The sequence below is a fragment of the Tursiops truncatus genome, chromosome 2, assembly GCF_011762595.2.
Source record: "Tursiops truncatus isolate mTurTru1 chromosome 2, mTurTru1.mat.Y, whole genome shotgun sequence".
NCBI classification, from domain to species: Eukaryota; Metazoa; Chordata; class Mammalia; order Artiodactyla; family Delphinidae; genus Tursiops; species Tursiops truncatus.
In genome coordinates, this window is record NC_047035.1 from 160047137 (window position 1) to 160075071 (window position 27935).

A 27935-nucleotide genomic window follows, 5' to 3' on the forward strand; every position below is an offset into this window, starting at 1 on the left:
TAATGTCTTTTATAGTTCAGCTAGAGCCAGTAGTATGATTTGCAGTCTCACTAGGTTTAATAAATATTACATAAATAATAACAACTTTGTTCTGATCTCTTCAATGAATTTACAGTTTTAATATGAAAAAAACTAAAGCAAAATTTTTTCTAAATTCAGTTCCTCTATCTGGAAGTGTAAGATATGTATGGCAGTGACTTTTCTCTATATAGTATCATAAAGAATAGATTTGCAAATAATTGACACAAATAATTATGACATTTTCAAGACATGCAGAGCACAAATTTCATTTAATTGCTTTTACACCACACCAGAAGGCATTACAGGGACATGAGTGAATAGAAGCAAGTTGGAACTTCAACAGAGAGCTGCTTTCTTAACATCAGCAACAAAGGCTTTTATCTTAGCTTCAAATTTGTTCCATATGGTAAAGAAGAGTTCTGAAAATAAACCAAGTTGTTATATTTTTCATTTAATTGAACTTCTAATATACATACAAGCATTTCTAAAACTTTCAGCTTTGTGCATCTCTCATCATTAGAGTAAATTCTACACTAATTGCATGGCATTTTTCAAAATATTATCTAGCGATTTTGGTTTTCAAAAATCAATGATCTTTCTCTCAATGCTTAAAAAATTCATTTTAGCTGAACCTTGACCAAAAGTCCGTCCTTTAGTAAACTTTGGTTGGGTTCCTCTAAGACCTCTTTTAAAGTAGGCCTCATACTTGGCCCTGTCCTTGGCCTGCCCTCATCAAGAAGGCTGTTAGGGTAATTTAGTAGGAATCCCCACCCCTGATGCCTCCTCTTAGTAATGTTACATCCACTGATCCACTCACTTACTCTGCTCATTGGCTATAAATCCCCAGCTGTTTTTCCTATGTTTAGAGTTGAGTTCAGTCTTTGTCCCCTACTGCAATAGTGTCAAATAAAGTCTTAATTACCATTTTAAACAAATATCAGAATAATTTTTTTAAAATAACATTGTAAAGCTGGCTATTATGGACTATGGCCTTTTGGTGGGATACTAGAGATTAAAATCCTGGACTTTAGAGTCCAATTTTATGGGTTCCCATCCTTTATCTGCTGCTAATGTGCTCTATGACCTTGAGCAATTTAAATGAACTTGTGTCCTTGACTCTCAGATGATGAATACATGCTCTGAACAGACAGACTTAACCATGAGACTATATGTACACATGAGAGCCTGTCCACACATAGTTTCTACCACTCTGACCCATGCCCAAACTGAAAGGCTTGGGAATTCTAAGATAGGAATAATGCTTGTATTTTGGGGAACTGAGAAAGTTGACCATGGGCACCCAGCCTGTAGCTTGCCATCTGCAACTCAGGCACCACACTGGCTGTCTGGAAGGTGATAGGAGGGTAGAAAAGGTATGGGAGAGAGAACAATCACAATGCTTTTTCTCTTCCCAGTCTGTATGTTCAGAGATAGCAGTCTATGTCTCCGTGAAACTCTTGAATTGTGGGTTCCTGCCATTCGATTAAAGCAATGATAGACTTCAAAATGTCAAGCAGCTGCATGGACCAGGATTTCATTCAATAAGAAGCTATCAATACCCTGGATTCTAGTGACCAATACCCCTATTCCCTGGCCCAGTGATTCAGCCATTTCCGTTGAAAATTCATATCCTATAAGTTACAGTTACTGCCTACACCTTGTTTAAAAATTCCATTTTAGTTGCCACTGCAGTGCTCAATGACCTAGAGAGGAGCATAACAAACTGAGAATTGTTTTCTAAATCAGAAAACAATTGCATGATGCCCCCGCCTCAGGAACCTAACTGTGTAATCTGGTATCTAGGAAACTCTACTCTCTCTCCGCACCTGAAATCATGGCCCTGTGCAAGAAGTTAGCCACCAATATACAGAGGGGGAAAATATGTTCCTTGAACCACGCCCCTCCCCCCAAGTAATCTCACGTTCTTGAAAAGAAAAATAAGGATTTTTACCTCTCATCAAATACTAAAATATCAAGTGGTTACATTTAGATTACCATCTGCTCCTGTTGCTCTCTAATCTCCTGGACCAGCTCTATGAGACATTTTGGAACTGAATGTTTAAGATACCAATATATGATTTCAATTAAGGATTGTGACAAGTAGAAAACAGAATGCTAGAGGTACTCTCGCCAACTGAATAAGCCTCAACAGCATGAATGATCACATAATTTTTTTTTTCTTGCGATATGCGGGCCTCCCACCGTTGCGGCCTCTCCCGCCGCGGAGCACAGGCTCCGGACGCACAGGCCCAGCAGCTGTGGCTCATGGGCCCAGCTGCTCCGCAGCACGCGGGACCCTCCCGGACCGGGGCACGAACACACGTCCCCCACATCGGCGGGCGGACTCCCAACCACCGCGCCACCAGGGAAGCCCCCACATAATTTTTATGAACAAAAAATTATTCTACTACCTTCTGGACAGAGCTTGTTTATAAAGATGATATTCTAATTTACATACCAAAGCAGACCTCACATTAAACTTTGGATTAGGTAGTCCAGATCTCTCTTTAGCAGCACCATTTTTAGAACAACCATAGTAAAAAATGTATTCAGAAGTCTAGAGAAATACTGTGCCTTTTTCAGTTTACTTAAAGCATTAATATGATCTCTAAAAGTTTTTAGGTTTTGAGTGAATCACAATAAAACCAAAGGAATTATTGAATTTCTAGTGATCATTAGATATTCATTCTTATAACTGTGCCCTGACTACTAATTATCTGACCTCCTCAAGAATGGATGAGACTTGCCTTATCTTTGAAGGCAACCAAAGCCTTCCAAAGGCTGTAGCCTACTCACTTTTGCCCACTAATCCTGGCCAAATTTGAGCTATTCAGAGTCCGTGGTTGAAACTGACATCGTCTGCTCAATATTAAGGGCCATCCTGCTATCCTAAGAAGCATTACATCTTATCCAACAGCTCTGCTGAAATACTACTCCTGCTCCTACGTCTCCTGGGAGATATATTTAGTTGTACTGTTCATTCATCAGTAAAAAGGTTTCCTATATGTCCTTCTGGATAGCTCACTGCCTTCCCAGGTCCTGATTGGTTGCTGGATCACTGATAATTCTTGAGTTGTGCTGTCCAGTATAGGAGCCACAAACCATATATTGCTATTTAGATTTAAACTAATTAAAATATACTAACCACATTTTAAGAGCTCAATAGCTGCGTATGGCTCATAGCTCCTATATTGGAGGGCACAGATATAGAACATTTCCATTATCACAGGAAATTCTGTTGGGGAGTGCTTGGAGGGGAAGTCATAATTGCCATGAACGAGGTGGTCTGGGAGAAGAAACATTTAAGTGAACCCAATATAGACTGAATTTATTTATTGGGCCCCACTAGGCCAGTAGTTACAAGAACTGGATTAAAAAAAAAAATCAGCCACAACCATTTGTATATGGGCTGAGGTATCAGTTGATTTCCCTTATATCATCAAATAATAAGCATCATGGTGCTCAACTCTGGCTGCACAGTTTAATCACCTAAGGAGAATCTGGTTTAATTGGTCTGGGGCTGGGGCAGAGAATTGGTAGCTTTTAAAGCACCCCAGGTGAATCCTATTTTGTAGATAGGCTTGAAAAGCACTGATTTAGCGCATATATTAGCTCATTTAATCAAATGATCACATAATTAATGTATAAATTATATTCACTGTTATCTAGATAGTCCACAGAAGCAAACTGAGAAGTTGGATTGGGTCCAGCAATCACCATTCATAGGATCAGACTGCTATGCTGAATTTACATTGGAAAAATAATTCTAGAGAGAAGTATAAAATTTGCATTGCTCACAATCCAATTATTGGCAACTTGCAACAACAATTCTCCTATTCATTTCTGCATATATTCTCTCTAAAACCCTCACGAAAGTTATTAATACACATTATTTTTATATTACCTCTGGGACCTTTCACAGTTTCAGAGAATCAGTAATTAGTGAAGAATTCCTCCATTTATTTTCTCTTGACTGATACTTTATGCTCACTCAATTGATGATTTCTTCTTGCCATGTAAGTTGTACTTTTTTTTACTACTGTATAAAATATAAATAATATTTTATAATGGGAGATTATAGAGGATAGCCACTATTTCATCAACTTTATTCCACTCTATATTGTTTCTGTAGAAATCCAAATTTCCTTATTAAATATTGATACAAAACATAACTCCAAAATTCTTAGGTTAATATTATTACTAACTGCTCTAATTCTTGCTGACGAAATATAGTAACATTCAAGGTACAAAAGGATTTTCTATAAGTTTAAATACCTATGTCAGTAATAATCCAGACTGGATTATAGACAGTTTCATCCAATAATATTTATGCTTCCCAGGGCACAGTAAAAATGTGGTTAAAAATAGTATCTTAACTATTATTAAAATTGCTAATAACACTGTTACATATATGTATACAATATTATACATTATTATAAACATATGTATACAATATTATACATTATTATAATAAGATTATTAACAATATTATTAACATTGGTTGGCAAGATTCATGTCTTTAAAATTCTTATCACTTGTATTTTGTCTCATTACAAATTCCACAGAATATGCTCCAACACATATCAATTAGGTTATTGTCATGTGGCATTTATGTTTATTTCCTTTCCTTTTTGAAATTAGTTGTGCAGTGTTTTAACATTGCTATTTTGAATCAGGTGAATATTTTTATCATTTGTAATTTATTCAATAAAAGACAACTCTAACTTTTTCAAACTTAGGAAAAAGGAAAAGCCATTCAAACTCACCGTCCATGATCTGGGTCTACCCTGTTTATTCAGGATCTTTCTCATTATTGTTCAATAAGCAGCATCTACTGAAGGCAGTGTTATTTCCACTCTTGCAGGTTCATTGCTGTCTTGACGAATTTGCTCATGTTATTTATTTTGCCCAGAATTAATTTATTCTCAAAAGTATGGGTGGGGTAGAGATTTTCGGGTAGCAGTATATGGCACTTTAAAGGAAAATTATTGTGTGATTAAAAAAATAGTTCTAATAAATTTCATTATAGTTGATATAATTTTTATTATATGTGACAGCAAAACAATATTATATACAAATATTAACAATGGAAATGGAAAAGAGTACATAAATCTAACTACCTATGTTTCTATAGAAATGTTTCTCCAATTTTAGCCTGCATCAGAATACCCAGAGAACCTGTTAAACAAATTAGTGGCCTTGAACCCCACAGCTTCTATTTCAGTAGGTCTGGGGTGGGGTCCAAGAATTTGTATTTCTAGTAAGTTCCTAGTTAATGCCCAGGCTGCCAGTCCAGGAACCACACTTTGAGAAGCATTGATAGAGGACTTCAAAAAGTTCAAGTTCACTAGAATACTGCTTTTTGGAATACATAAAATGTATATGCTTAATATATCTATGCTTTTCAAAAAATCAGTTTAAAATAAGTCAATTTCTGAGCTGCAAAAGAAAGGAATCAAAAGAAATCAGTTTCAGGGAAGAAACAGTGGCAATTCCTTTTAGGTGGAAGACTCGTATCTCTGAACTGATAGCGTCAAGATTGGATTATAAACTTATCTACTGACCTCAATGATGTATGTTGCAACATTGTTATAGAAAGAAAACTGGAAACAACCAAAGTGCCCATTTAACAGAGGCCTAGTTAAGTAATATACTTTTATTGCCAATAATAACATACTTGTGGTATGCTCAGATATAAAGGACTTAAAAAGAATTTGGTTGATTTGGATATGCTGATGTGGAAATATTTTCAAGATACATTATTATGCTTTAAAAAGTAAAGGAACAAAAAAGATGCATAATTTCTTTGAATAATTAATGATAGAGGTGATGTCAGCAAGATAGAGGGCTAGGAGGTCCCAATGCTTGTCTCCTTCACAAACAAGCAAAATAATAAACGAACAACTGCAAACCAATGAAAATAGCTCTAGGAGAGCTCTGTACTACAAAGAAAAAGCAGCAGAAATCCGGAGGAGCTCAAAATCAAGGATGGCTGCATAGAAAAATGCAGGAAGCATTTTACCTGAGTCACCTCATCTTCTAGCCCAGGCCAGTTAGGAGGGATCCCCTCAGAGGAATTTCACCCCACGAGGAAAAGGAGAGGAGAACCCCAGCAAGCCTCACTGCCATGGGGAACTCCCACATATGCACCAGTGCTAATCCCAAGCTGATGGAGCTGCCTGGAGTCCCCCCGCTACCACACCCGTCCCCCATTACTCCCCAGGGTTAGAGCTGTCATGGTAGTAAGACCTGTCACCAGGACCCAGTTGCTGCTGTGCCCCATTCTCTGAGATTGGGAAGCCATAGCGCCTTACTGCCTATGGAACCAGATAAGCTGCCACTGCTCTGAGCCTCACTCCAGGTCCTAGGTTGTGGCTTTGACTCACCATTGCCAGGCCAAGCTGCTGCTGCTCTGTACTCCACCCTCTGTAGCCATTATCTGGACCCACCTGGCTTTAATGGGTTATCAGCTGGATGCACTGCTGCTGCTCTGTGACTGCCTCCCTGGGCCAGAGTTGGGGCTTTGACACACCATCCCCATGCCATGCTGCTACTGCACCCTGCTCCCTGGGCCCAAGTCACTACTGCACCCTGTCATCCCAGGGCCCATGCTGTAGCTGAGTACCCCTCTCTCCCCAAGTCACTGCAGCAAACTGCAGAGACCTAGACCTCGATTCCACAGGAGATGTGCACATGCCCACACCTCAGACTCTAGCGCCAGACAAGAACACTATAAGAAAAGAAAATTATAGGCCAATCCCTGATGACCATACATGCAAAAATTCTTAACAAAATACTAGCAAAGAATTCAAGAGAACACTTAAAGGATCATAAGCTACGATCAAGTGGGATTCATCCCTGGGATGCAAGGATGATTCAATATAGCAAATCAATAAATGTGATACGCCCCATTAACAAAATTAAGGATAAAAATCGTATAATGAACTCAATAGATGAAGAAAAAATTTAACAAGTTTCAACACCCATTCATGATAGGAGGTTTCAACAAGTTAGGTATAGAAGGAATATACCTAATAAAGGCCATACATGACAAGCTCACAGCTAACATACTCAATGGTGATAAGTTAAAACCTTTTTCATCCAACATCAGGAACAAGACAAGGATGCCAACTCTCACCATTTCTACTCAAAATAGTACTGGAAGTTCTAGCCATAGCAATTAGAGAAAAAATAGAAATAAAACACATCCACATCAGAAAGGAAGAAGTAAAATGTAGTTATTTTCAGATGACATGATTTTATATATAGAAAATCCAAAAGACTCCACAAAAAAAGTTAGAACAAATGAATTCAATAGAGTTGCAGGATACAATATCAACATACAGAAATCAGTTGAATTTCTATATACTAACAGTAAAACATCTGAAAGAGAAAATAAGAAAAAAAATCCATTTTACAACAGCATGAAAAAAATACTTAAGAATAAATTTAAGCAAAAACACTTTACCTTGAAAATTATAAGACAATGAGGAAAAGAATTAAAGAAGACACAATTAAATGGAAAGATATCCTGTGTTCTTGAATTGGAAGAATTAATATTGTGAAAATGTCCACACAAAGCCATGAAAAGATGCTCAGCCTAATTATTAGAGAAATGCAAATCAAAAACACAAATTACCTCACACCTGTCAGAATGGCTATCATCAAAAAAATCTACAAATAACAAATGTTGGCAAGGATGTGGAGAAAAAGAAACCATCGTACACTGTTGGTGGGAATGTAAATTGGTGCAGCCGCTATGGAAAACAGTATGGAGGTTCTGGAAAAAAATTAAAAATGGAACTACACTATGATCCAGCAATTCCTCTCGTGGGTATATATTCCGAAAAAAGTAAAAACACTAATTGGAAAAGATACATGTGCCCCAATATTCATAGCAGCACGATTTACAATAGCCAAGACACAGAAGCAACCCATGTACCCATCAACAGATGAATGGATTAAGTAGACGTGGTGGGTATATATATACAGTGGAATATTAGTCATAAAAAGAATACTACCGTCTCACTCCCTCTGGCGAGAACACCAGAATCACAACTAGTTGCTGGACAATCATTGACAGGAAGACACTGGAACTCACCAAAAAAGATACCCCACATCCAAAGACAGAGGAGAAGCCACAATGAGATGGTAGGAGGGGCCCAATCACAGTAAAATCAAATCCCATAACTGCTGGGTGGGTGACTCACAGACTGGAGAACATTTATACCACAGAAGTACACCCACTGGAGTGAAGGTTCTGAGCCCCATGTCAGGCTTCCCAACCTGGGGGTCCAGAAACAGGAAGACGAATTCCTAGAGAATCAGACTTTGAAGCCTAGTGGGAATTGATTGCAGGACTTCGACAGGACTGGGGGAAACAGAGACTCCACTCTTGGAGGGCACACGCAAAGTAGTGTGCACATCGGGACCCAGGGGAAGGAGCAGTGACCCAAGGGGAGACTGAACCTGACCTACCTATTAGTGTTGGAGGGTGTCCTGCAGAGGCGGGGGCTGGGGGACTGTGGCTCACCGTGGGGAGAAGGACACTGGCAGCAGAAGTTTGGGGAAGTAGTCCTTGGCGTAAGCCCTCCCAGAGTCTGTCATTAGCCCCACCAAAGAGCCAAGGTAGGCTCGTGTTGGGCTGCCTCAGGCCAAACAACCAACAGGGAGGGAACCCAGCCCCACCCATCAACAGTCAAGTGACTGAGCTCTTTGAGCAACAGTCAGCTCTACCCACCACCAGTCCCTCCCATCAAGCCTCTTAGATAGTCTCATCCACCAGAGGGCAGAGACCAGAAGCAAGAAGAACAACAATCCTGCAGCCTGTGGAAGAAAAACCACATTCACAGAAAGATAGACAAGATGAAAAGGCAGAGGGCTATGTACCAGATAAAGGAACAAGATGAAACCCAAGAAAAACAACTAAATGAAGTGGAGATAGGCAACCTTCCAGAAAAAGAATTCAGAATAACGATAGTGAAGATGATCCAGGACCTTGGAAAAACAATGGAGGCAAAGATCGAGAAGATGCAAGAAATGTTTAACAAAGACCTCAAAGAATTAAAGAACAAACAAACAGAGATGAACAATACAATAACTGAAATGAAAACTACACTAGAAGGAATCAATAGCAGAATAACTGAGGCAGAAGAACTGATAAGTGACCTGGAAGACAGAATGGTGGAATTCACTGCTGCGGAAAAGAATAAAGAAAAAAGAATGAAAAGAAAGGAAGACAGCCTAAGAGACCTCTGGGACAACATTAAACGCAACAACATTCACATTATAGGGGTCCCAGAAGGAGAAGAGAGAGAGAAAGGACCAGAGAAAATATTTGAAGAGATTATAGTTGAAAACTTCCCTAACATGGGAAAGGAAATAGCCACCCAAGTCCAGGAAGTGCAGTGAGTCCCATACAGGATAAACCCAAGGAGAAACAGGTCAAGACACATAGCAATCAAATTGGCAAAAATTAAAGACAAAGAAAAATTATTGAAAGCAGCAAGGGAAAAATGACACATAACATACAAGGGAACCCCATAAGGTTAACACTGATTTCTCAGCAGAAACTCTACAAGCCAGAAGGGAGTGGCATGATATACTTAAAGTGATGAAAGGGAAGAAACTACAACCAAGATTACTCTACCCGGCAAGGATCTCATTCAGATTCGATGGAGAAATCAAAATCTTTACAGACAAGCAAAGGCTAAGAGAATTCAGCACCACCAAACCAGCTCTACAACAAATACTAAATGAACTTCTCTAAGTGGGAAACACAAGAGAAGAAAAGGATCTACAAAAGCAAACCCAAAACAATTAAGAAAATGGTCATAGGAACATACATATCGATAATTACCTTAAATGTGAACGGATTAAATGCTCCAACCAAAAGACAAAGGCTTGCTGAATGGATACAAAAACAAGATCCATACATATGCTGTCTTCAAGAGACCCACTTCAGACCTAGGGACACATACAGACTGAAAGTGAGGGGATGGAGAAAGATACTCCATGCAAATAGAAATCAAAAGAAAGCTGGAGTAGCTATACTCATACCAGATAAAATAGATGTTAAAATAAAGAATGTTACAAGAGACAAGGAAGGATACTACATAATGATCAAGGGATCAATCCAAGAAGAAGATATAACAATTATAAATATATATGCACCCAACACAGGAGAACCTCATTACATAAGGCAACTGCTAACAGCTGTAAAAGAGGAAATGAACAGTAACACAATAATAGTGGGGGACTTTAACACCTCACTTACACCAATGGACAGATCATCCAAAATGAAAATAAATAAGGAAACAGAAGCTTTAAATGACACAACAGACCAGATAGATTTAATTGATATTTATAGGACATTCCATCCCAAAACAGCAGATTACACTTTCTTCTCAAGTGTGCACAGAACATTCTCCAGGATAGATCACATCTTGGGTCACAAATCAAGCCTCAGTAAATTTAAGAAAATTGAAATCATATCAAGCATCTTTTCTGACCACAATGCTATGAGATTAGAAATGAATTACAGGGAAAAAAACATAAAAAACACAAACACATGGAGGCTAAACAATACGTTACTAAATGACCAAGACATCACTGAAGAAATCAAAGAGGAAATCAAAAAATACCTAGAGACAAATGACAATGAAAACACGACGATCCAAAACCTATGGGATGCAGCAAAAGCAGTTCTAAGAGGGAAGTTTATAGGTATACAAGCCTACCTCAAGAAACAAGAAAAATCACAAGTAAACAACCTAACCTTACACCTGAAGGAACTAGATATAGAAGAGCAAACAAAATCCAAAGGTAGCAGAAGGAAAGAAATCATAAAGATCAGAGCAGAAATAAATGAAATAGAAACAAAGAAAACAATAGCAAAGATCAATAACACTAAAAGATGGTTCTTTGAGAAGATAAAGTTGATAAACCATTAGCCAGGCTCATCAAGAAAAAGAGGGAGAGGACTCAAATCAATAAAATTAGAAATGAAAAAAGAGAAGTTACAACAGACACCACAAAAAAACAAAGCATCCTAAGAGACTACTACAAGCAACTCTATGCCAACAAAATGGAAAACCTGGAAGAAATGGACAAATTCTTAGAAAGGTATAACCTTCCAAGAATGAACCAGGAAGAAACGGAAAATATCAACAGACCAATCATGAGTAATGAAATTGAAACTATGATTAAAAATCTTCCAACAAAGAAAAGTCCAGGACCAGATGGCTTCACAGGTGAATTCTATCAAACATTTAGAGAAGAGCTAACACCTGTCCTTCTCAAACTCTTCTAAAAAATTGCAGAGGAAAGAACACTCCCAAACTCATTCTATGAGGCCACCATCACCCTGATACGAAAACCAGACAAAAATACTGCAAAAAAGGAAAATTACAGACCATTATCACTTATGAATACAGATACAAAAATCCTCAACAAAATACTAGCAAACAGAATCCAACAACATATTAAAAGGGTCATATACCATGATCAAGTCAGATTTATCTCAGGGATGCAAGGATTCTTCAATATATGCAAATCAATCAATGTGATACACCATATTAACAAATTGAAGAATAAAAACCATATGATCATCTCAATAGATGCAGAAATAGCTTCTGACAAAATTCAACACCCATTTATGATAAAAACTCTCCAGAAAGTGGGCATAGAGGGAACCTACCTCAACTAAAGGCCATATATGACAAACCCACAGCAAACATCATTCTCAATGGTGAAAAACTGAAAGCATTTCAACTAAGATCAGGAATGAGACAAGGATGTCCACTCTCACCACTATTATTCAACATAGTTTTGGAAGTCCTAGCTACGGCAATCAGAGAAGAAAAAGAAATAAAAGGAATACAAATTGGAAAAGAAGAAGTAAAACTGTCACTGTTTGCAGATGACATGATACTATACATAGAGAATCCTAAAAATGCCACCAGAAAACTACTAGAGCTAATCAATGAATTTGGTAAAGCTGTAGGATACAAAATTAATGCACAGAAATCTCTTGCATTCCTATACACTAATGATGAAAAATCTGAAAGAGAAATTAAGGAAACACTCCCATTTACCATTGCAACAAAAAGAATAAAATACCTAGGAATAAACCTATCTAGGAAAACAAAAGACCTGTATAAAGAAAACTATAAGACACTGATGAAAGAAATTAAAGATGATACCAAGAGATGGAGAGATATACCATGTTCTTGGATTGGAAGAATCAATATTGTGAAAATGACTATACTACCCCAAGCAATCTACATATTCAATGCAATCCCTATCAAATTACCAATAGCATGTTTTACAGAACTAGAACAAATCATCTCAAAATTTGTATGGAGACACAAAAGATCCCGAATAGCCAAAGTAGTCTTGAGGGAAAAAGACGGAGCTGGAGGAATCAGAGTCCCTGACTTCAGACTATACTACAAACCTACAGTAATGAAGGCAATATGGTACTGGCACAAAAACAGAACACAGATCAATGAAACAAGATAGAAAGCCCAGAGATTAACCCACACACCTATGGTCAATTAATCTATGACAAAGGAGGCAAAGATATACAATGGAGAAAAGACAGTCTCTTCAATAAGTGGTGCTGGGAAAACTGGACAGCTACATGTAAAAGAATGAAATTAGAACACTCCCTAACACCATACACAAAAATAAACTCAAAATGGATTCGAGATCTAAATATAAGACCAGACACTATAAAACTCTTATAGGAAAACATAGGAAGAACACTCTTTGACATAAATCACAGCAAGATCTTTTTTGATCCACCTCCTAGAGTAATGGAAATAAAAACAAAAAGAAACAAATGGGACCTAATGAAACTTCAAAGCTTTTGCACAGCAAAAGAAACCATAAACAAGATGAAAAGACAACCCTCAGAATGGGAGAAAATATTCGCAAATGAATCAACGGACAAAGGACAAAGGAAAAATATATAAACAGCTCATGCAGTTTATTATTAAAGAAACAAACAACCCAATCCAAAAATGGGCAGAAGACCGAAATAGACATTTCTCTGGAGAAGACATACAGATGGCCAAGAAGCACATGAAAAGCTGCTCAACATCACTAATTATTTTAGAGAAATGCAAATCAAAACTACAATGAGTTATCACCTCATACCAGTTAGAATGGGCATCATCAGGATATCTACAAACAACAAATTCTGGAGAGGGTGTGGAGAAAAGGGAACCCTCTTGCACTGTTGGTGGGAATGTAAATTGATACAGCCTCTATGGAAACAGTATGGAGGTTCCTTAAAAAACTAAAAATAGAATTACCATATGAGCCAGCAATCCCACTACTGGGCATATACCCAGAGAAAACCATAATTCAAAAAGACACATGCACCCCAATGTTCATTGCAGCACTATCTACAATAGCCAGGTCATGGAAGCAACCTAAATGCCCATCGACAGACAAATGGATAAGGAAGCTGTGGTACATATATACAATGGAATATTACTCAGCCATAAAAAGGAACGAAATTGAGTCATTTGTTGAGACGTGGATGGATCTAGAGACTGTCATACAGAATGAAGTAAGTCAGAAAGAGAAAAACAAATATCGTATATTAATGCATGTATGTGGAATCTAGAAAAATGGTACAGATGAACCGGTTTCCAGGGCAGAAGCTGAGACACAGATGTAGAGAACAATTGTATGGACACCAAGGGGGGAAAACCGTGGTGGGGTGGGGATGGTGGTGTGCTGAATTGGGAGATTGGGATTGACATGTATACACTGATGTGTATAAAACTTATGACTAATAAGAACCTGCAGTATAAACAAACAAACAAACAAACAAAAAACCCAAATAACACTAAACTTTCTTTGGGTTATTGGTATGGAAATATGTTAATATAAATGTTTCAGACGTTACATGAAATTTCTAAAAATCTTATATGTTCTGTTATAATGTTATAAGCCATTATTCTAGTTATTATTTTAAAATGTATATCTCAGAAATAACTAAATTTCCTTGTCAATTGCATTATTATGAACTTTCATCAAATCTTTAACCGTGGTCATTTTTAAGTCTTTTGCTATTTACATACAGTTCTGGGTGTACTCTGATGCTTTCGCAAAAATGTTCCTATAAAAGGGTTTCATCTTCAAGGAATTCATGGAAAAGACTCTGACAAGTACAGGTTTCTGGTAACTGACTATACTGCTGAACTGAATGAATAAGCATTTTCAGAACTCTAATGGAAAACTGATGAATTCATGAAAGTTCTAACAAAAGATTAAGATGAAAAAAAATTACATGGGACTGAGTGAACTGATGAGGATGATTATAATTTTTGTGACTTTCTGTTTGAATTAAAAAAAAAAAAAGAAAATCCCAGAAGCACTCAGAGGCAAAAATATACGAATCAATTTTCACAGCAAAGTAAAGGAGCTGTTACAGTGGAGGATTACTGGACTGAACGTCAATATTATGACATAGTATGAGTGTGTTTCGTGTTTAGTTATTGCAATCATTGTTGCTCTTGTTGTGGTCATCCATTTACAATGCTTGGTGTCAGTTTATTTATCTCTTGTAAAAATAAAATACAGTGTGTGTGGAAAAAAAAAGAATACTACCATTTGCAGCAACATGGAGGGACTTAGAGAATATTATGCTTAGTGAAATAAATCAGGGTAAAAATGATATATGATATCACTTATATGTGGCATCTGAAAATAATACAAATGAATATACATTTACAAAACATTTTGTAAATATACATTTACAAAAACAGACTCACAGATATAGAAAACAAACTTGTGGTTATCAAAGGGGAGAGAGAAGTGGGGGAGGGACAAATTAGGGGTATGGGATGAACAGATACTAACTACTTTATATAAAATAGATAAGCAGCAGGATATACTATATAGCACAGATAATTTTCATTATCTTGTATTAACCTATAGTACAATATAATCTGCAAAAATACTGAATGACTATGCTGCACACCTGAAACTAACACACTATTGCAAATCAACTATACTTCAATAAAAGAAATGGAAATGTCTTTCAATAGAAGAATGGTTAAATAAGTTATAGCATATTCATATGATAAAATATGCAGCAACTTAAAGGTGTGAGAAATAAAAGAAGTCTATATCAAGTTACTGGGATCAAAAAATTTCACAATTTGTATGGAAACACAACAGACCCCAAAGAGCCAAAGCAAACTTGAGAAAGAAAAACGGAGCTGGAGGAAATCAGGCTCCCTGACTTAAGACTATACTACAATGCTACAGTAATCAAGACAGTATGGTACTGGCACAAAAACAGAAATATAGAACAATGGAACAGGATAGAAAGCCCAGAGATAAACCCATGCACATATGGTCACCTTATTGTTGATAAAGGAAGCAAGAGTATACAATGAGAAAAGACAGCCTCTTCAATTAGTGGTGCTGGGAAAACTGGACAGCTACATGTAAAAGAATGAAATTAGAACACCTCCTAATACCATACAAAAAAATAATCTCAAAATGGATTAAAGACTTAAATGTAAGGCCGGACACGATAAAACTCTTAGAGGAAAACATAGGCAGAACACTCTATGACATACATCACAGCAAGATGACCCACCTCCTAGAGAAATGGAAATAAAAACGAAAAGAAACAAATGGGACCTAATGAAACTTCAAAGCTTTTGCACAGCAAAGGAAACCATAAACAAGACAAAAAGACAACCCTCAGAATGGGAGAAAATATTTGCAAATGAAGCAACTGACAAAGGATTAATCTCCAAAATTTACAAGCAGCTCAGGCAGGTCAATATCAAAAAACAAACAACCCAATGTAAAAATGGGCAGAAGACCTAAATAGACATTTCCCCAAAAAAGATATACAGATGGCCAACAAACACATGAAAGGATGTTCAACATCACTAGTCATTAGAGAAATGCAAATCAAAACTACAATGAGGTAACCTTACACTGGTCAGAATGGCTATCATCAAAAAATCTAGAAACAATAAATGCTGGAGAGGGTGTGGAGAAAAGGTAATCCTCTTGCACTGTTGGTGGGAATGTAAATTGATACAGCCACTATGGAGAACAGTATGGAGGTTACTTAAAAAACTAAAAATAGAACTACCATATGACCCAGTAATCCCACTACTGGGCATATACCCTGAGAAAACCATAATTCAAAAAGGGTCATGTACCACAATGTTCATTGCAGCACTATTTACAATAGCCAGGACATGGAAGCAACCTAAGTGTCCATCGACAGATGAATGGATAAAGAAGATGTGGCACATATATACAATGGAATATTATTCAGCCATAAAAGGAAACAAAATTGAGTTATTTGCAGTGAGGTGGATGGACCTAGAGTCTGTCATACAGAATGAAGTAAGTCAGAAAGTGAAAAACAAATACCGTATGCTAACACATATATATGGAAACTAAAAAAAAAAAAAAAGTTCTGATGAACTTAGGGGCAGGACAGGAATAAAGATGCAGACGTAGAGAAAGGACTTGAGGACATGGGGAGGTGGAAGGGTAAGCTGGACCAAAGTGAGAGAGTAGCACTGACATATATACACTACCAAATGTAAAACAGATAGCTAGTGGGAAGCAGCTGCATCACACAGCAAGATCAGCTTGGTGCTTTGTGACCACCACAAAGGGTGGGATGGGAGGGTGGGAGGGAGACACAAGAGAGAGGGGATATGGGGATATAGGTATGCATATAGCTGATTCACTTTGTTATACAGCAGAAACTAACACAACATTGTAAAGCAATTATACTCCAATAAAGATGTTAAGAAAAAATTTACTTGGATCAGAGGTGAGGACAATCAATGCATATGATCCTCTTATTGTACAGAACATATATGTTCTCTGTGTGTGTGTCTGTGTGTATATGAAAAAATGTTTGGAAAAATATACTTGGCTTTGCTCCTAATAGGTTGTCGGGAGGAGAGGGCCCGTAGGTTTGAGGTGATTGGTAAATGGAGTCATTGGAAACATAGTATAAGGTTTTATTTCATATATCTTTGTATAGCATGGAATATTTTACCTTTATAGACAGGTTTTCTAGCTGTAGCGATCAGAGCAGGCAGAGTATCAAGTTCACCTTTCTTTTTGTTTAAGGTCAAATTTTTTCGATGCCCTAAAAAATAATAGTGTCACTAAATTATTCTAGAAATAACCTCATTTAAACTTTTAAAAAGTTAAAATAAATCTCATTAATCCACTTCTAAAGTACAGCTTCTGTAATTATATTTTAATAATTTAGATAAAGCAGCTTTACTAACACAAATATTTTCTCTTTGATTTTTCCTTGCCGGGTATTTGATATTTATAAACATAAAGTGTGCAAATCAAGAAAACGAAATAACTAAAAAACTATATAAAAATGTTAGAGAAAGAGCTTTTTAAATAGTATGTCAAAAATAAAAAAATACTTAAGCAATCAAATCAATAAATTCTCAAGTAAAGTTTTTATCTCTACGTATCTTTATCTTAAATAAAGCATATCTTTATTTAACAAAAAAAGAAGTCTGTATTCCTACAGTGAAAAATCTAGTGCTAGAATGGAGGGAGAAATGCTATTTTAAAGATACATATTTTGAGCACTGTTAAAAATAAAAGTATGTAATAATGAAAACAGTTTCAGTATGCTCACTTAGAGAAAAATACATTAAAATAAAATGCAGAATGTGCAATATTTAGATGGTAGTTTCTCAAAGTTAGTAGATAAAATTACATTAATGTGTTTAATTTCCACAACATGTATCTTGCTGAGAAATAAAGCATGATTATATAACACCACTGGAGCAATGGATAAGAAATAGGGTCTGTAAATTAGTTCTTAAATATTAGTGGATTAGATGGTTGGGAGATGATAATGAAAGGAAAGGAAGAAAATGAACATAACGTTTATTTTCCTTCATACTTACCCTCATGTTGACTCCTTCTATTGACCTTGCCTGGGATTGGACAAAAGAGGTATATATAAATATAAGGGAGAGGATTATAAGATGGGTTTATCTCAGTCATCTGCAGGATCTATAATAGTGTGTAAGAAAGGAATGTTGAGAAAAAACTCGAGTTGCAGTTTAGTGGTGGTGGGGAAGGAAGAGCCATGCCAGAGACACCACTCATCCACTAAGCATGCATGTATGTTAGATAAGCTTAATTCAGAATTTACTTTCACTTATGTTTTGCTAAACTGGTTATATAACTAAGGCTAGTACAATCTGGTAACTTCCATATAATTAAATCTTTATTCATTGAAAACATCACATTGTACACTAAAAATATTACAAATTACCTGAATGTTCTTTATTCAATGAAGGAAAGTGGAAGGTTTTATAAACACTTGACCCAGCCCTAGATGCTCTATGAAGTACTTTTGGACGTTCAGTCACATGGGGTGAAAAGTACTCATAAGGTTCTTCCAGAAATATTTAGAAAATAAGTTAGCTGTAAGATGGGTCACACTTATAACTTTTTATTTTTAATACTCACACATTAAGTTAGTTGCCAATAAAAATAAAATTAAATAAATTAAAATAATGAACATTAAGTTTTTGAGATCATTAATTTAATTAAAATAATAAAGATGTATATTTAGAAGACTAGTTTGGAGATCAGAGCTAAGTAAAAGAAGCAAATCACAAAAGAACTCATAAGATTCCATTTCTATGAAATGTCCAGTATAGGCAAATTTTATAGAGACAGAAATTAGATTAGTGGTTGCCTAGGGCTGGGGGAGTATGAGGACTAGAGGAGAGAAGGCAGGGGGATTCTGTTTTTAAAGTGCTGAAAGCAAAAATTCACAACCAAGAATTTTATACCCAGAGAAACTATCATTCAAAAATAAAGATGAAACAAAGATATTCCTAAATTAAAACAAAAATTAAGAGATATTGATCTTATACTACCAGCCATGTCTTAAAAGAAATGCTAAAGGGAAAACCTCAGGCTGAAACAAAATGACACCCAGATGGTAACTCAAATCCACATGAAGAAATAAAAAAGCACCTTAAAGGTAATTATATAGGTAAATATAAATGACAATATACATTTTTCTCTTTTCTTCAATTAACTGACTAAAAAAGACTACTGCATAAAAATGTATTGCTGGACATATAAAATAAAACTCAATTTTATTTCTATATAAGAGCATTGAATAATCCAAAAACGATATTAGGGAAACAATTTTATTTGCAAAAGCATCAGAAATAATAAAATAGTAATAAATTTAACAGAGGGGCACAGCTTTTATCACAAGTTACAAGACATTGCTCAGGGAAATTAAAGAAATCTAAATAAAGATATACATTCACTGGAATGAACAGTATTCCATTGTGTGTATATATGTATACATATATATGAATATTGCATATTTTGTAGATTAATAATATCATATATAATTATTAACACATACAAAATAAAACAGCTATTTTGAATTCTTTATTGGGTAAGTTGCAGACCCCCATGTCTTTGGGGTTGGTTTCTGGAAGATTATTGTGATCCTTTGGTAGTATCATGTTGCCTTGATTTTTCGTGTTGCTTGGGGTGTTGTGTGCTGTCTTCACAGTTGAAGTAGCAGTCACTTCCTTCAGTCGTTACTACTGCCTTCAGGGAAGAAACCTTCCATCAGCACTGTTACAGACTCTGAGGCTTTCTCAGACCTTGAGTGGATACAACTACTCACACTTCTTGCTCCCTCTTGTGGCAGAATTCTTAAGCTTGTATATCTTTGGATTCTGCAACGCATCAGCCCCAATCCTGACTGCCACCCTTTTGTTTCCCTAAAGTGGTGCTACAGCTCAAGTTTCTGGTTTCTCTCTGGTCCACAGACTCCGGCCTGCTTTCTCCAAGTGCTCCCTAGATGTCCAACAAAGCTTGCTCTGCCGCCACCCTCAGGAGCATCCACAGGGAGCTGGCTGCAGTGTGAGGGAAAGTGGGTGAGGCATGCCTGTCGCTTGGGGTGCCACATGCTAGCCGGGGGTATCCGCAGGTGAGGCTTTCCCAGAAGTTCATGGGTGAGCTTTCTGATGGAGTTCACAGCATAGTCAGCAGGAACTGAATCCCTTTAATGCTCCCCCAAAATGTTACGTGCCTCTCTCCTGAACTCTTCTCACCCCAAATTTAGTACTCTGGATGCTGCAGGAGAGAAATGAGTCTCTTTGGCAGTGTCCTGGACAGCTGGGGAAGCCTGGTGTTCATTCACCTGCTCTTCCTCCCACCCCACCTCTCACCCCCCTCAGAGGATGGCCTTGCTTGGCCCTAGCTGTGTCACCTTGGGGAAGGTGGGCAAAGTCAAACTGTTCCTCTTATCCACTCTAATGTGTCCAAATTCTTATTTTTCACTCCACTGGAGTGCTGGAACTTCTCCTCTAGAAACCCAGACTTCCATAAAAGCTCTCTTGTCTGTGGTGACTGCCCAAGTCGAGGTTATCCAGATGCTTCTGGACCATGGCCAAGAGGGGCTGGAACCAGTTCATAAGCTACTGAAGAGCGCACAGTCAGGATGGAGGTCTATCTTCCTATTATTTGATGCACAGGTGGATGAAACTCTGGATCCTTTGGCGTATGATGCTGGATCCCAAACTCTCACAAAGCCACTTTTGTTCATGGATGGATGTCAAATTTTTGTTGTTGAGGAGAGTTTAGGAGGGGTATCTTATGCCATCATGATGATGATGTCACCTGTCATAAATTTGCAGTGAAGTCAGTTCTGTATGTCCTAGTCTGCATTCCCTCCTGGGATCTCCCAACATCCTGGTTTTTGAATGCATAGTTTTACTGAGAAAATTATAATTAACATATAATCAAATGATGGAAAAGATGACCTAAATTTATGGATCATTGACTGCTATATGCCTCTGCTTTTTTTTCCCACCTTTTTGTAGGGGAGTGCCTACCGTGGAGTCTATCCTCGTCTGTGCTACTATATTGTGTGTGTGTGTGTGTGTGTGTTTTGTGGTAAGTCACATCACAGGAACTGTCCCTGAAAATGATTACAGATCACAAGACTGTGGTCTTTGGCACTGATGCCAAATTTTAATGAGAATCTGTGTAGCTCTTGGAAGAGCACGTGTGTTTTGCATGCAGGGGGTAGGGATCACGGATATTTGCAAACAGAGGGAGCACTGGTGCACTGGATTCGATAACAGCCTCAACATGTCCTTGACTACCTGTACTCATGTCCTCTCACACAACTCTGATCTTCGTATATGACTTTAGTGAATGCAAGAAAAGCAAACAAATGCAAGCAGAGATGTCAAAATTGCTTGTTCATTAAGGTTTGCCCCACATGCTGTGCTAAGAACCTGAGGTTACAATGTAAAGACCCCTAAGCCAACCAGCTGGAAGATGAGAGACATGTAGCCAGGTCACCTCCTGTGACACCTGAAAAGCTTATTTTCTCTTATCTCCCAAACCACTCTTCTACATTCTGCTTTGTGGTACTGGATCTGGGATTCTAAGAACTACATTTTTGCTTTGCCAGGTAGCTCCAAGTTAGGCTGTGCAAATAGGGCAAGCTAGACGTAGATTGCAAGTTTGGAAAAGAAACAAGGGATTTGTTTCTCCCACTTGGTTACCAATGGGCTTCCTGAGAGCTCATGTCCCTTTTCAGTTCTGGTGAACATCATGCCAGCAATGTTTCTTTTTCCCAGGAGCAGAAGTTCTTTCCATGACACAAATGGTTTGCATTCTTTCCAACATATGCAGAACAAGTTTTATTAAATTTAATTTATTATTTAAAATTATTTAAAATTATTAAAAATTATTAAAAATTTAAATTTATTATTAAGTTTTATTAAATTCTCACCCGAGACACTAGCAGTGCCTCCTCTTCAGAAGTACATCTGAGACTCTTCCTGAAAAATCAGCCAAGTAACATCCTCTACACTCAGAGGTCTCCTTTACCCCTAATGGTGGAAACTTCTCCTGAAACTGCTTTCTCCATGTTACTTTAGAATTCTTTTTACACTTTCAGCTACTTGGCTAACAATTTTATACTTAGTTAACTAGTTTTTTATTCTTGCTCTCTTTTCAAACAGTTAGTGTGGTCTCTATCTCCTGATGAACACCAACTATATACCTGTATTGTCCCAAATAACAGTGAGCCAACTGCTAGACAAGTGAGTGAAGCCACTGACCACAAGCTGACCAAAGATGTGTAAGTTAGCCCAGCTCACAGCAGTCTACATTGCTAACTCCCAAATCGTGAACTGTATGAACAGTTATGCTTTAAGCTAAATAGTTTTTGGGTAATTATTTAGTAAAATAACACTAACAAATGTGGAAAAAATTTTAAAAAGGTTGAGATATGATTTAATAACTCTAAGATGGGCATAAATGAAAAAAAACCCCACCCATCTGTATGGCTGACGGTTATGTAGAGAAAAGTATATTTTTCCCAAATTGCTGGTAAAAATGTTAACACCCTTTTAGGAAAACAGTCTCACAGTATCTTTTAATATTAAAAATTAATATACACTTTAACACTACCAATCCTGCGACACTACCCCAAAGAGATAAAAACATCAAATGTAAGAATATATACTCATGGACACATTTAGTAGTGAAAAAACTTAAAAAGTCAATGACCTTTAATAGAAGAATGATCAAATAAACAATTCTGCTAGTAAAAAGGATAAATTAATTAAAGTTGTTTCATTTTCAGGCTTGCAAGGATTTATCTAAGATGTTTCTGAATAAAAAGATGCAAAAAAGAGTAAAATGAAAAACCATACCACAAGAACCATTCTAAGTAATTATATAGTATTTTATATCTTTATATATAATTTTTTACCTTCATCATCAAAGGGTGATAAATTCATCACTTTTGTTTTATATTTACTTGGTGCAATGTGCCTGGTGTAGAAGTCTTCTTGATATGAGAATGCATTTTTGTTTTTAAATAAACTCATACCTAAAGTAAAGTTTAAAAACAAAAATTATATGAAGTCTGAATATTTACACACTACTCCTCAAAGTCCATGTATTAGTCTTTATGCATTTGTAATGTTTCCTTCCCACAGTTTGGCCACTCATCTATTACTGTTACTCCAGTTTCTATAAACTATTTCATCCTTTTTTCTTCCTTCTCTTTATTCTGTGTTCCTTGGGTAGCGTCTTTTTCCCCCCAACTTCACTGAGGTATACTTAGTATACAAAAATTGCGCATATTTATACATTTTGATGAATTTGAAAATACGCATACACCTGTGATGCCATCACGATAAGGTAATAAAAATATCCATCGCCTCTAAAAGACTACTCGTCTCCTTGCTTTTTTATGTGTATGTGGTAAGAACACTTAGCATGAAGCACTCCCTCTAACAATTTTTACATGCACAAGACTGTATTGTTAACTATAGACATAATGTTGTTCAGAAGGTCTCTAGAACTCACTCATGTAGTATAAATGAGACTTTACACCCATTTGACTACTACCCATTTCCCCCTACCCCCAGCCCCTGGAAACTACCATTTCATTCTCTGTTTCTGTGAGTTTGACTATTTTACATCTCATATAAGTGAAATTATGCATTATTTGTCCTTCTGTGACTGGTTTATTTCATTTAGCATTAATACCTTTCAGGTTCATCCTTGTTGTTATGTATGGAAGGACATCTTTATCTTTTAAGACTGAATAATATTCTATGTCTATACTACATTTTCATTTTTCCTCAGATTTACTGAGACATAATTAACATAAAACATTGCATAAGTTTAAGGTGTACAATGTGATTATTTGATACATGAAAGGATTACCACAATAGAATTAGTTAAAACCTCCATCACCACACATAATTACCTTTTTAAATTTTGTAGTAAGAACACTGAAGATGTACTCTCCTAGCAACTTTTAACTATTGTCATCACACTGTATATTAGATCCCAGGACTTATTCTTCTTCTCCCTAGAAGTCTGTACCCTTTAACCAACATCTTCCCATATCCTCCACCCCACAGCCCCTGGTAACCACTATTCTACTCTCTGTTTCTGAGTTCAACTTTTTTAGATTCCACATATGAATGATATCATACAAATGCTTTCCGTCTCACTTATTTCACTTATATAATGACCTCAAGTTCCACACTGTCCCAAATGGCAGGATTTCCTTTTTTTATATAGCTGAATGACATTCAATCGATTATCTGTCTTTATCTCTTCATCTGTCTTCAGACACTTAGGTTGTTTCTAAGACTTGGCTATTGTGAATAATGCTGCAGGGAATATGGGAGTGCAGATATCTCTTCTTAAATAGTGACTTGACTTCTTTAGATATGTACTCAGAAGTGAAATTGCTGGATCATATGATAGATCTATTTTTATTTTTTGGAGGAACATCTATACTGTTTTCCATAGTGGCTGTATCAACTTAAAATCTCACCAACACTGCACAAAGGTTCCCTCTTCCCCACATCCTCACCAACTTTTATCTTTTTGATAATAGTAATTTTAACAGGTGTGAGATGATATCTCACTGTGGCTTTGATTTGCATTTTCTTGATTAGTTGAGCACCTTTTCATGTGTCCGTTAGCCATTCATATATCTTCTTTGGGAAAATGTCTATTCAGGCCCCTTCCCATTTATAGTCGCATTGTTTGTTTGTTCTAATATTGAGTTGTATAAGTCCTTATATACTTTGGATATTAACCCCTTATCAGATAGATGGTTTGCAAATCTTTTCTCCCATTCCTTAGGTTGCCTTGTGATTTTCGATGGTTCCTTTTGCTGTGTAAAAGATTTTTAATTTGATGTTGTCCAAGCTGTTGACTTTTGGTTTTGTTGCTTGTGCTTTTTAGTGCAATGTCTGAAATGTCATTGCCAAGACCAATGTCAAGGAGCTTTTTCACTATGTTTTACTGTACGAGTATTGAGGTTTTAGAGCTCACATTTAAATATTTAATCCATTTTGAGTGAAACATTGTAAACAATATAAGATACAGGTCCAATTTCATTCTTGCATATGGATATCCAATTTTCCAAAACCATTTATTAAAGAGACTATCTTTTCCCCATTTGTAAGATATTCTCTGTAGATGACATGATCATATTTTTTTCTTATTGAAGTTGATTTACAATGTTGTGTTAATTTCTGCTGCACAGCAAAGTGATTCAGTTATATATATGTATATATTTTTTATATTCTTTTCCATTATGGTTTATCACAGGATATTGAATACACTTTCCCTGTGATTTACAGTAGGACCTTGTTGTTTATGCATTCTATATATAATAGTTTGCATCTGCTAATCCCAAATTCCCAATCCATCCCTCCCCAACCCCCTCCCCCTAGGCAACCACAAGTCTGTTCTCTATGTCTGTGAGTCTGTTTCTGTTTCATAGATAGGTTCATTTGTGCCATATTTTAGATTCCACATATAAGTGGTATCACATAGTATTTGTCTTTCTCTTTCTGACTTACTTCACTTAGCATGATAATCTCTAAGTCCATCCATGTTGCTGCAAATGGCGTTATTTCATTCTTTTTTATGGCTGAGTAGTATTGCATTTTATATATGTACCACATCTTCTTTATCCATTCATCTGTTGATGTACATTTAGTTTGTTTCCATGTCTTGGCTATTGTGAATAGTGCTGCTATGAACGTAGGGGTGCATGTATCTTTTTGAATTACAGTTTTGTCCAAATATATGCCCAGGAGTGGGATTGCTGGATCATATGCTAACTCTATTTTTAGTTTTCTTGAGGAACCTCCATACTGTTTTTCATAGTGGTGGCACCAATTCACATTCCCACCAATGGTGTAGGAGGGTTCCCTTTTCTCCACATCCTCTTCAGCATTTGTCATTTATGGACTTTTTAATGATGGCCATTCTGAATGATGTGAGGTGATACCTCATGGTAGTTTTGATTTGCATTACTCTAATAATTAGTGATGTTGAGCATCTTTTCATATGCCTGTTGGCCATCTTTATGTTTTCTTTGGAGAAATGTCTATTTAGGTCTTCTGCCCATTTTCTGATGGGGTTGCTTGTTTTTTTGATATTGAGATATATGAGCTGTTTGTATACTTTGGAAATTAAGCCCTTGTCAGTCGCATCATTTGGCAAGGCTCTTTTTTTACGGTCTTGACTCAAGCAATACGAGCCCCAGATTTCATGGCTGAATGGTGCCACTGGCTTTGCTCCGCTGAAGATCAGCTTTGCCTGCTGTACTCTCTGCTCAAGTGTTGCTTGGATACAAATCCTCCAAGTGTTCTGGCCAGGCTTTCTGGCCAGGAAGGGCCAGGAGCTACACTCAGGAGTGAGGCAAAATTGAGCTCCCCTGCCTGGGCAGAATGGGAGGGCCACCTGCAAGCAGGCCCCCTGGTCTTCCTGATCAGGCTTTCTGGTCAAGAGGGGCCAGGAGCTTTGTCCAACAGTTGGTGGGGGCTATTAATTAGCTCCCTGCCTGTGCCAAGCAGGGAAACTGACTTCAATCCCTCCAAGGCTCTTTGAAGTCTTGACTCAAGCTGACCTGCTCCCCAAGTTCCCTGGTTAAATGGTGCCACTGGACTTGCTCTATGGACAATCAGCTTTGCCTGCCATACTCTTCACTCAAGAAGTGCTCCATAGTTTCCAGGTGTTCTGACTCATCTGCCTGGTAAGGTGGGGCAAGGAGCTACTCAGCAGTATATCAAGCTAGGGCTCAGCTCCCCTGCTTGGAGGGGGTAGACAGGGCTCCAGAGCTGTCAAGGCTCTTCATTTGAGGAACCAAACCATACAGACCTGCATCTCAGTGTGTCACCTGGTGAGACTGTGCCACCCTCCCTCTTGTTTCTCCAGGTGAGCAAAGCTGCTGGTCAGGACTACTACTTGGGTACTGCAGGTAAGAACTTGGTCTGCCAAGATCCCAGTGCTGGTTGTTGCAAGCCCCTCCCCCTTCTCTGTCACAATCAGATTCCCAGTAGTCAAGCCCAGCAGATTACCCCGAAATCCCTGTGGTAAGAAGTGAGGGCTCTCAAGAAGTGACCCACAATGCTGGTAGAGCTGGAAATCCACGCTGGGCTCTTCTTTCAAACTGGAGGAACTGAGGGCTGAGGGGAGACTTCTTGGTGTTGTGCTGCACCAGCCTGGGGGACGGGCAATATGGTCAGTGTGTAGCCGCTCCTCTTATCCGTCTAATGTGGTGTGTCTTGGTCTCTGTTGTGCAGGGGGTGTGCTACAGCCTCACTCCCATGTTCTAGGATTTTTTCAGTGGTGTCTGGTCCATGAACAGTTTTTAGTAATTCTTCTTGTGAGGAGGAGTGACATCAGGAATGACCTATGTTACCATCTTGGTGCCATCACTCCTCACCTTTTATGTCATAATTTACCTTTCATTTATATTGTGTATCCACTACCGTAGCTGTAGTTGTTTTTAATGTTTTTGTCCTTTCACCTTTATGACAGAGTTAACACGCCACCGCGTTACAGCACCAGAGTGTTTGAAATTTGACCATATACTTGCTTTACTATGGTGCTGTATATTTTCATATCATCAATTAGTGTGCTTTCATCTCAGCTTGAAAACCTCCTTTCAATATTTCTTATAAAGCAGTTCTAACGGTGATGAATTCACCCAGCTCTCCTTTGTTTGTGAGCCTTATCTCACCTTCATTTCCACAGGAAAGCTTTGTCTGGTAAAGTATTCTTTTTAGGCAGTTTTTTTTTTCTTTCAACACTTTGAATACATCATCCTACTCTCTCCTGGCCTGCAGTGTTTTTGCAGAAAAAGCTTCTAATAGCTTGATAAGGATTCACTTGTATGAGAGAAATATTTTCCTCTTGCTACTTTAAAAATTCTATCTTTGGTTTTGATTTTAGACAGTTTTATTATAATATTTCATGGCAGATATTGTTGTGAATTGAAATTTGGGGGTGATTTATTAGCTTCATGACCTTGGACA

The 27935-nt window shown here is 37.3% G+C and overlaps 1 protein-coding gene across 19 annotated transcripts in view; it reads right to left on the minus strand.

Annotated features, from left to right (window-relative positions):
- Positions 1-4787: 4787 nt before the first annotated feature.
- Positions 4788-27935, minus strand: part of CCDC7 (coiled-coil domain containing 7) — a 271954-nt gene continuing 248806 nt past the window's right edge. For 6 of the 19 annotated variants that reach the window (XM_073801611.1, XM_033852411.2, XM_073801622.1 and 3 more), the window contains one exon: positions 25318-27119. In XM_073801611.1, the coding sequence (XP_073657712.1) occupies positions 26791-27119 (329 nt within the window). In that variant the 3' untranslated portion in view covers positions 25318-26790. Of the gene's footprint in view, positions 4994-17086; positions 17180-17969; positions 18000-18087; positions 20827-22605; positions 22742-22843; positions 22964-25317; positions 27120-27935 lie in introns of those variants that run through there. The other 13 variants (XM_073801626.1, XM_073801621.1, XM_073801615.1 and 10 more) reach the window with 9 other exon arrangements.